General features: G+C 45.4%; 1 protein-coding gene across 3 annotated transcripts in view; it reads left to right on the forward strand.

The window, feature by feature from the left end:
* RNF10 (ring finger protein 10) overlaps positions 1–8,703 on the forward strand; it is a 47,316-nt gene extending 38,613 nt beyond the window's left edge. For 2 of the 3 annotated variants that reach the window (XM_011964471.1, XM_011964472.1), the window contains exons 14-17: positions 2,733–2,833; positions 6,747–6,804; positions 6,908–7,066; positions 7,711–8,703. In XM_011964471.1, the coding sequence (XP_011819861.1) occupies positions 2,733–2,833; positions 6,747–6,804; positions 6,908–7,066; positions 7,711–7,787 (395 nt within the window). In that variant the 3' untranslated portion in view covers positions 7,788–8,703. The remainder of the gene's footprint in view (positions 1–2,732; positions 2,834–6,746; positions 6,805–6,907; positions 7,067–7,710) is intronic. The other variant, XM_011964473.1, reaches the window with a different exon arrangement.
* The last annotated feature ends 878 nt before the right edge of the window (positions 8,704–9,581 follow it).

Below are 9,581 nucleotides of genomic sequence, written 5' to 3' on the forward strand. Positions count from 1 at the left end.
TTTTTTGAGATGGAGTCTAGCTTTGTCACCCAGGCTGGAGTGCACTGGTGCAGTCTCAGCTAACTGCAACCTCTGCCTCCTGGGTTCAAGCAATTCTCCGGCCTCAGCCTCCTGAGTAGCTGGGATTACAGGTGTGCGTCACCAAGCCTGGCTAATTTTTGTATTTTTAATAGAGACAGAGTCTCTCCATGTTGGCCAGGCTGGTCTTGAACTCCTGGCCTCAAGTGATCTGCTTGCCTCAACCTCCCAAAGTGCTGGGATTGCAGGTGGGAGCTGCTGCGCCCAGCCTGTTTGCTTTTAAGAGATAGGGTCTTGCTCAGTGCTGTGGTGCAATCATAGCTCACTGCAATCTTGAACTCCTGGGCTCAAGTGATCCTGCCTGAGCTTCCCAGAGTGCTAGGATTACCGGTGTGAGCCACTGCACCTCGCCAAGAGAGATACTTTTTGATGCTTATGACTGATTTCTCAGGCATTCTTGTTTTGTTTTGTTTTAGATGGAGTTTCACTTTTGTTGCCCAGGCTGGAGTGCAATGGTGCAATCTCGGCTTACTGCAACCTCCGCCTCCTGGGTTCAAGCGATTCTCCTGCCTCGGCCTCCCAGTAGCTGGGATTACAGGCACGCGTCATCACACCTGGCTAATTTTGTATTTTTAGTAGAGACAGGGTTTCTCCATGTTGGTCAGGCTAGTCTCGAACTCCCGACCTCAGGGGATCCGCCAGCCGACCTCAGGTAATCCACTTGCCTTGGCCTCCCAAACTACTGGAATTACAGGCGTGAGCCACCGCGCCTGGCCTCTGTAGGGCATTCTTAACAAAGTGTCCATCATTGGAATATTTAAAACTTTTGGTGATCGTTGTATTCATATGCATATCATTTTGCAGATTAGGAACCTGTGGCTGAGGCAGGTACTTAGTGGCAAGAACTGGGATTAGAACCTGGTTCTTGAGGACTGCACTACTGTGACGCTCTTCTGCTTAACTGAGAAAGGAGCATATGAAGGACTGTGGCAGATCATTAAATACATTATTTGTGATATGCATTTTTTTTTTCTTTTTTTTTGAGATAGGGTCTTGCTCTGTCGCCCAAGCTGGAGTACAGTGGTACAATCTCGGCTCACTGCAATCTCTGCGTCCCAGGTTGAAGCAATTCTCGTGCCTCAGCCTCCCTAGTAGCTGGATTACAGGCATGCACCACCATACCCTGCTAATTTTTGTATTTTTAGTAGAGATGGGGTTTCGCCATGTTGGCCAGGCTGGTGTCAAACTCATGGCCTCAAGTGATCTGCCTGCCTCGGCCTCCCAATATGCTGGGATTACAGGCTTGAGCCACTGTGCCCAGCATATCTGTGATACCAAGATTGTGTTTTCACATACTATCCTTCCTGAAAGCTGTTTTTTGTTTTGTTTTGTTTTGTTTTTGACGGAGTCTCGCTCTGTCGCCCAGGCAAGAGTGCAGTAGTGCGATTTTGGCTCACTGCAACCTCCCCCTCATGGGTTCAAGCAATTGTCCTGCCCCAGCCACCCGAGTAGCTGGGACTACAGGCGTGTGCCACCATGCCTGGCTAATTTTTTGTATTTTTAGTAGAGATGGGGTTTCACCGTGTTAGCCAGGATAGTCTCGATCTCCTGACCTTGTGATCCTCCCGCCTCAACCTCCCAAAGTGCTGGGATTACAGGCATGAGCCACCACACCCAGCTGTGTGTTTTTTTGGTTTTTGTTTGTTTGTTTGTTTATGATGGAATTTTGCTCTGTCACTCAGGCTGGAGCACAATGGCATGATCTTGGTTCACTGCAACCTCCACTTCCCAGGTTCAGGTGATTCTCCTGTCTCAGCCTCTCAAGTACTCAAGTAGCTGGGATTACAGGTGTCCACCACCATGCCCAACTAATTTTGTATTTTTAGTAGGGATGGGGTTTCACCACCTTGGCCAGGCTTGTCTTGAACTCCTGACCTCAGGTGATCTGCCCGCTTCAGCCTCCCAAGTGCTGGCATTACAGGCGTGAGCCACTGCACCCGGCTTTTCTGAAAGTTTAAGCTCTTAATGTATTTAAGCAAGAGCAATTGGCTGGTCCTAGTAATAAGAGTACTGACCATGGGAGGGCCTGCTGCTGGGGAGAGAACAGGGCCCTTCTTGTCCAACACTGTTCAGGGTAGTGGATAGACTCATCTGTGGGAAGTGTTCAGCTGTAGTCAGAAAGGATAGAGAAGTGTATTACCTCAGGAGTATCGGGGGAAAGTTTGCACCCTCATGCTGGATCTTGTTGATGTGTCTTGGATTCTGATTGAATATTCCCAGGTCATAGTGTCTACTATCGGGAATGTAAAGGCTGAGCTGATTAAAATTTTATCTTTTTCTTGGAGGTGTTTCATACGTGTAAAACTAGTCCCTGACAGTACCTAGCCTTGAGAGCCAGCCTTTGTGAAAAATGTCACATTTCAAAAGCAGAGACTTTTTCTTATGGTAGGAGTAGATTCTCCTATGTAACCATGACTCCTAGTGTTACTGTAACCATGAAGCTTTTCCCTCTTCCTATGGTCACTGATTTCACAGGTGATATTGTTGGCTTTTTAAGAACATGGGAGAGTTGAAAGTTGGATCAATGTTTGCTTTTTTTTTTTGAGGGGATGATTTGTAATTTTCCAGACCTGACTCAGGGCTCACTCATCTCTCTTGTTAAGGACACTCCTTGGAACGTGACGAATATAATCAGGTCTCTGGTTCCCTTTCAGACTTTCTGCTGACCCCTCTGTCACCCACTGCCAGTCAGGGCAGTCCCTCATTCTGCGTTGGGAGTCTGGAAGAAGACTCTCCCTTCCCTTCCTTTGCCCAGGTAAATCCTTTGCTTGTGAAGCAGCCCAAGGGTATTTAACATGAACTCTGCTGCTCATTATTATGGGAACCTCCTCCAGGGATTGTTACCTCTCATTCTAATACGGCTGGACAAATTGAGTCATCTGATGGGTAGGAGGGAAGTTCACTGCCTGTCGGAGCTTTAGGCAGTGTGGAGTTGGCTGAGGGCAGATTACGTCATGGACGTCCCCTCTGTTGGAAAAGGAGAGACTTAACAGGCTAATGTTGCACTGACTCTAATAATCATGGGAGGCTTTCTTAAGAGGAAAGCTCGTGGATTTAGTCCTCAGATGTTATTGTAGACGTACCCAGGAAAGAGGCCAAGAATAGCTGAGGCAGAATCAGAGTTTAGAATATTTTAAAAATCATTTGATACTTGTGTACTGGATACTATTGTAGGGGCTAGGGATACACCATCAATTTTAACTGGTCTCTGGTTCTAGGACCTCTGATTCAGGTGGTATTTATCTGTCACATAAAATAAGCCATTTCTCTTTACTTTGAGAGGGGAAGATTGTGTTGGTTATACTGCAACTAGCCAAAGCAGCTTCCTTGGAGCTGGGTGGGGGGATGATAGGCTAGTGAGGCTTGCTGTGAAACCGCTTTATTAATCTCTAAGATAACAAGCAATACTCAGCATTCCTGCATTCAGATAAGTGAGGAAGTTGGATGGACAGCTTGACATGTGCCCTTGTAAGAAGTCCGTATTAACTTCTTTGGGACTAGTGTAGAATCATTATCTTGACAATTCTTTAGACAGTTGATATGGATGTTTCTTATATGATTATAGCAGTTTGTACTGAGAAATAAGAATTGAGCTTTGGTAAGGAGGATTCTAAAGTCAAGGAACATGAAATAATTGTGGGGGTGAGGTGGGAAGGGAGGGGATCCTGAAAATGAACTGCTGGACTTAAGAGGTGATTAGCAAGTAGCTCCCAGGAGTTATGCCAAATACTTTATTTTTTTTGAGATGAAGTCTTGCTCCTGATCACCAGGCTGGAGTGCAATGACGCGATCTCGGCTCACTGCAACCTCCACCTCCCGGGTTCAAGTGATTCTTTTGCCTCAGCCCCCCGAGTAGCTGGGGTTGGGTTACAGGTGCCTGCCATCATGCCGGGCTAATTTTTGTATTTTTAGTAGAGACAGGGTTTTACCATGTTGGCCAGGCTGGTCTTTTTTTTTTTTTTTTTTTTTTTTAACTAGGCTTTATTGCTATTGCTTTTTTCCTTTCAACTTTATTTTGAAAAACTTCACACTTAGAGTTGAAAGAATAGTATTATGAACACTTATACTTTTGACCTAGATTCACTAATTGTTGTTATTTTGCTGTTATATATTTGCTTTCTCTTTTTTCTGTGTTGAAAAGAAGTTGCAGATATCATGAATGATACTTTACCACTAAGTACTTAGGAGATACATGCCAAAGAAAGTGGGATATTCGCCTATAGAACCACAATGATCACATTAGAGAAATTCCACTGCCATAATAGTATCTAATATGGTGCATATTTCTGTCTCCCCATTTGTCTCAGTGTCCTTTATTTTCAACTCAGGGCAGAATCCCATTACTCACTGCATTTAGTTGTCAAGTCTCTTTAGTCTCCTTTGATCCGTTCCTTTGCCCATATCCCCTCTTTTTTTTTTTTCCCTTCCCATGGCCAGTTTCATAGAATATCTTACAGTTTGGACTTGTATGATTTCTAATGAATGGATTCAAACGTTTTGGTAAGAATAAAGGTGACATTTTGATTACCTTTTAAGAGTAAAACAGTTCACATGTCAAACTATTTGGATGCTGTCTCAGTCCATTTGTGTGGCTATAAAAGATTACTCGAGGCCAAGTCATTTATCAAAAAAAAAAAAAAAAAAGTTTATTTGGCTCATGACTCTGCCGGCTGGAGAACTGGGCATCTGGTGAGTGCTTCAGACTGCTTCCACTCATGGTACACAAAGTGAAGGGGTCCCTGCTTGTGAAGAGATCACATGGCGAGAGAGGAAGCAAGGCGGGGAGGAGGTGGCAGCCTGTTTTAAAACAACCGTGTTCCTGTGCCCAGTTTCAAAATAACCTTCAGCCAAGCTATTGAAGCAGACTTCATGGAACTGGACACACCAGCTACTGCAGATCCCTTCTGTGGTAAGGGCAGAGGCTGGAGGGCCCAGGGCTGTCAAACACACACCAATGTACTGCCATTCCCACTTGGATCCAGTGGCAGACATCACTCTCCGCTCTTTCAGGAATGAATGTGAGAATAGTTCTCCCATTCCCCAGGGAGGGCATTAATCTGTTCATGAGGGGTCCACCCCCCCTGACCCAAACACCTCCCATTAGTCCCCACTTCCAATATTGGGGATCAGATTTTAATATGAGGCTTGGGAAGGTCAAATGTGTAAGCCATAGGAGACCCAAACTCCTAGAGACAAAGGGAGAAGTTCACCAAAGTGGAACATAATGAAGAAAGGTTATTTAATGAAATCAGCATCTGCCAACACAAACTCATCTTGAGTAATAGGCATTCCTCACTTTGGATTATATGATTTAAGGACAAGGCACCCCTTCTTGAACGCCATGGGGTTTGTCTCTTGATATTTTTCCAGGAATAAAATGTTCCCTGCCTTTTAAGTGGCATATTTGCAGTTACGGCTCATAGTGGCCTTCAGCAGTTACAAAGCTGGCCTTGGCCAAGTGGAATGAAAATTCTTCAGGGGCATGAGGATTGTTCTGATTTTATTGTCCTTGCAGGAATTTTACTTGGCCTGTGGTTGGATCTGAAAGTTAATGATTAAGGAGCTACTGGAAAAGCAGACTAAAAGGTAGTGAGGGCTGTTGAAGCAGTATCAGGAGAGAGTTTAGTTTTCATGGCTTTAGGTACCTGAAGTTTAGTAGCCATGTGGTTTAAAACTGGAGGGTACTCAGCTGGGCGCAGTGTCTCATGCCTGTAATCCCAGCACTTTGGGAGGCCAAGGCGGGTTGATCACCTGAGTTCAGGAGTTCAAGACCAGCCTGACCAACATGGAGAAATCCAGTCTTTACTAAAAATACAAAAATTAGCTGGGCATGGTGGTGCATGCCTGTAATCCCAGCTACTCAGGGGGGTGAGGCAGGAGAATCGCTTGAACCTGGGAGGCGGAGGTTGCAGTGAGTCAAGATTTGTGCCATTGCACTCCAGCCTGGGTAACAAGAGCGAAACTCCATCTCAAAACAAAAAAAAACTGGAGGGTACTAGGCCGGGCACAGTGGCTCACGCCTGTAATCCCAGCACTTTAGGAGGCCGAGGTGGGTGGATTAACTGAGGTCAGGAGTTCAGGACCAGCCTGGCCAACAGAGCGAAACCCCATCTCTACTAAAAAAATCCAAAAATTAGCCAGGTGGGTGCCTGTAATCCCAGCTACTTGGGAAGCTGAGACAGGAGAATTGCTTGAACCCTGGAGGCACAGGTCGCAGTGAGGCGAGATTGTGCCATTGCACGCCAGCCTGGGTGACGAGCAAAACCCTGTCTAAAAAACAAAAACTGGAGGGCACTACCCACTGCTTACTCCGACAGATCGATGTTTTTAGGGGTCTCAAGAAGGGCAGAAAAACTTACCAGAAAATCAGAATTCCCAATTTGAGGGTCTCAGTAAGAATCTCTTGTGCCTTCTGTGCAGTGTTCTTTACCCATTTCCTAAGGAACAAACAGCTTATGGTTTACTACCTTGTGGGTTTCATTGCCCTTTCCATTAGCCATGATATAGAGGACATGACTAGAACAGTGTGTTAAGGAGAGAAGTACCTGGAAAATCTTTTCAAAGGTGATAGTTGGTTCTGTGCTTCTCCAGTCAGTCAAGGTAGGTCTGGAAAAGAAGTTGGACTAGCTCCTTAAATTCTCTCCCCCACTTCTTTCCCACTTTGGCAGATGCTGAGGGTTGGAAAAGCAAAAGCAGATGTGTGGCCCAAAACTGCTCCAAAGAAAGGTGAGGATGGTCCACTGGTGAAGGGGGAGTTTGGCTCCTTTCCATAAAAAGCTGTTTCTAGAAAAAGAGTTGTTTCTATAGTTTTAACACTGTTATTTTTTAGATGAGAACAGCTTAGGTCCTCCTGCCCCTGTGGAGAGCGATGGGGAGAGTGATAATTCAGACCGTGTTCCTGTGCCCAGTTTTCAAAATTCCTTCAGCCAAGCTATTGAAGCAGCCTTCATGAAACTGGACACACCAGCTACTGCAGATCCCCTCTCTGGTAAGGGCAGAGGCTGGAGTGCCCAGGGTTGTCAAACACACTACAGACATACACTGCCATTCCCGCCTGGATTCAGTGGCAGACATCACTAATTAGGCTGTTTCCCTTCTGAACCCTTCAGCACACTCTAGTGTCATTTAAATAGTACTCCATTTGGTATGTCAGATAGGACCTATTTGCCACTCCAGAGTAATTCATGGTGCCTGAAAGTGAAATTCTGAGGAACTCTTCCAAGATGCAGTGGGGTGTACAACCTGTATCCTTTGGAATCTTGAGTTGGTATAGGGTGGCTAATTAGATGGAGGTCAGTCTCAAAGCCTGTTGCACTCTGTTCGTTGACTAGACAAGAATCACATATGTATGGTGTGCTATGTGCCTAGCACTGTGCTAATTTTATTCTCCCAACAACTACATTAAATGGGTGTACCTCACATTACAGATGGGGAAACTGAGGTCTAGGGAGGTAAAAGTGACTTGCCCAAAGACACCCACTTAGTTATACCAAGACTAGTATTGGAATCTAGGCAGTCTAATTCCAGAGCCTCCACTCTTAGCTCCCACTCTGTGACTTGCGGTCATAAAAACTGGCCAAGGGACAAGGGATGGCATTTTAAGTTAAGCTCTCTTTCTGTGTCTCCCTTTAGAAGAGAAAGGAGGAAAGAAAAGAAAAAAACAGAAACAGAAGCTCCTGTTCAGCACCTCAGTCGTCCACACCAAGTGACACTACTGGCCCAGGCTACCTTCTCCATCTGGTTTTTGTTTTTTGTTTTTTACCCTCATGCTTTTGTTTGGCTGCTGTAATTTTTAAGTATTTGAGTTTGAACGGATTAGCTCTGGGGGGAGGGTGTTTCCACAATGTGAGGGGGAACCAAGAAAATTTTAAATACAGTGTATTTTCCAGCTTCCTGTCTTTACACCAAAATAAAGTATTGACACAAGAGATCTCTTCCTGCCAAGGTTTTTAGTTCATTGCCAGTTTAGTCTTTTTGACCCATGTGTAATTAATTTTTCTCAACCCAAAATAAGATTGAATCCCTTCGAGATGCATTAGAGCAGTCCAGCCCGGAATGGTGCACACACTGCTCTGCTGTAGCATCATGTCAGGCCTTCCTGGGCTCAGCACACCTCTGTCTTTTAAAAAACAGCTGAATCTTTACTACCTATTTAGTTCTTCTTGTTAAAGAAATGGGTGGGAATAAAATGGATTTAGGACACCCAGTTTGTATTGCAGTTTATTTTTCTTCTGACACATGGCCAGGCTGTGGTACCAGCTTAATGGAGTAGGCTGTCCCTGGCACTTGCATGTGTGAAAGGAGGGTTTTGCCTCTTCTTGGGCATGGCTTGCGTTGGTAAGGAAAGCTGTAACTCGTGAAGCCCTGAGACCTGCTACCCCTAAGATCGAGCTTGTTTTAGGTGACTGGCTTGAGTCATAGGAACAGGAGTGTGGTACAGCTGCAGCAGAGCAGGGCCATCTGAAGCGGTAGCATTGCCACCATCTCCCTCTAATCTAGAGCAGTCTTCTTATGCCTTGGTTTGAGCTGAATTTGATGTAAATTCTTTTTCTGCTTAATAAAGTGACCTCTAGGTGTGTTAGAATGCGAAGGCAAATAGTCACAATAAATCACCTGCACAAGCAATGTGAGCTTTTTGTTTTGTTAAGTTCATTACAGGTGAGCTAGACAAGTTATTTCTTGAATAGGTTAACGTGACAGCTACTGTGATATTGTGGGCTGTCTTTTCTGGTGTCAGGTTTAAATGGTTCTAGAGCTGGGCTTAGCTTTAACCTGCCATTTTAAAAGAAATCCTATCAGGAAATTTCCTGGATGGATGAGGGTGTTCTGGTCTCAAGATGAGGGGGCATGTTGAAGCCAAAATCACCAGTATTTCTGTTAAATGTGTATGGTACTTTCAGTCTCATCCATTGTATTACGGAGAAAACAGATCCCAGAAATGTCGGTAGGTAGTAGACCAAATCTGGATCATGAGTCTCTTGCCGTTCCTACTTTCTGTGAGTATGGCAGTCTGACTTGTCTTCAGGGTAAGGCGCAATAAGGAAGAGTAGAACTACAAAAAACTACCTTAAGTTTCTTAAGTGGGCAGCTGCTACATGACCATGCAATAATGATGTCAGGTGAGGCCAGCCCCCCAACCCCAACTGCAAAAGTTGCATTTTTTGTTTGAGATGGAGTCTCCCTGTGTCACCCAGGCTGGAGTGCAGTGGTGCAGTCTCAGCTCACTGCAAGCTCCGCCTCCTGGGTTCATGCCATTCTCCTGCCTCAGCCTCCTGAGTAGCTGGGATTACAGGCACCTGCCACCATGCCCGGCTAATTTTTTGTGTTTGTAGTGGAGACAGGGTGTCACCGTGTTAGGCAGGATGGTCTTGATCTCCTGACCTCGTGATCTGCCCGCCTCAGCCTCCCAAAGTGCTGGGATTACAGGCATGAGCCACCGCGCCCGGCCCAAAGTTGCATTTTTGCAGTTACCTGATTAACTGTTGGCAAGGAATCTGGTATCT

This window comes from Mandrillus leucophaeus, unplaced genomic scaffold, assembly GCF_000951045.1.
Source record: "Mandrillus leucophaeus isolate KB7577 unplaced genomic scaffold, Mleu.le_1.0 Scaffold7, whole genome shotgun sequence".
Taxonomy (NCBI): domain Eukaryota; kingdom Metazoa; phylum Chordata; class Mammalia; order Primates; family Cercopithecidae; genus Mandrillus; species Mandrillus leucophaeus.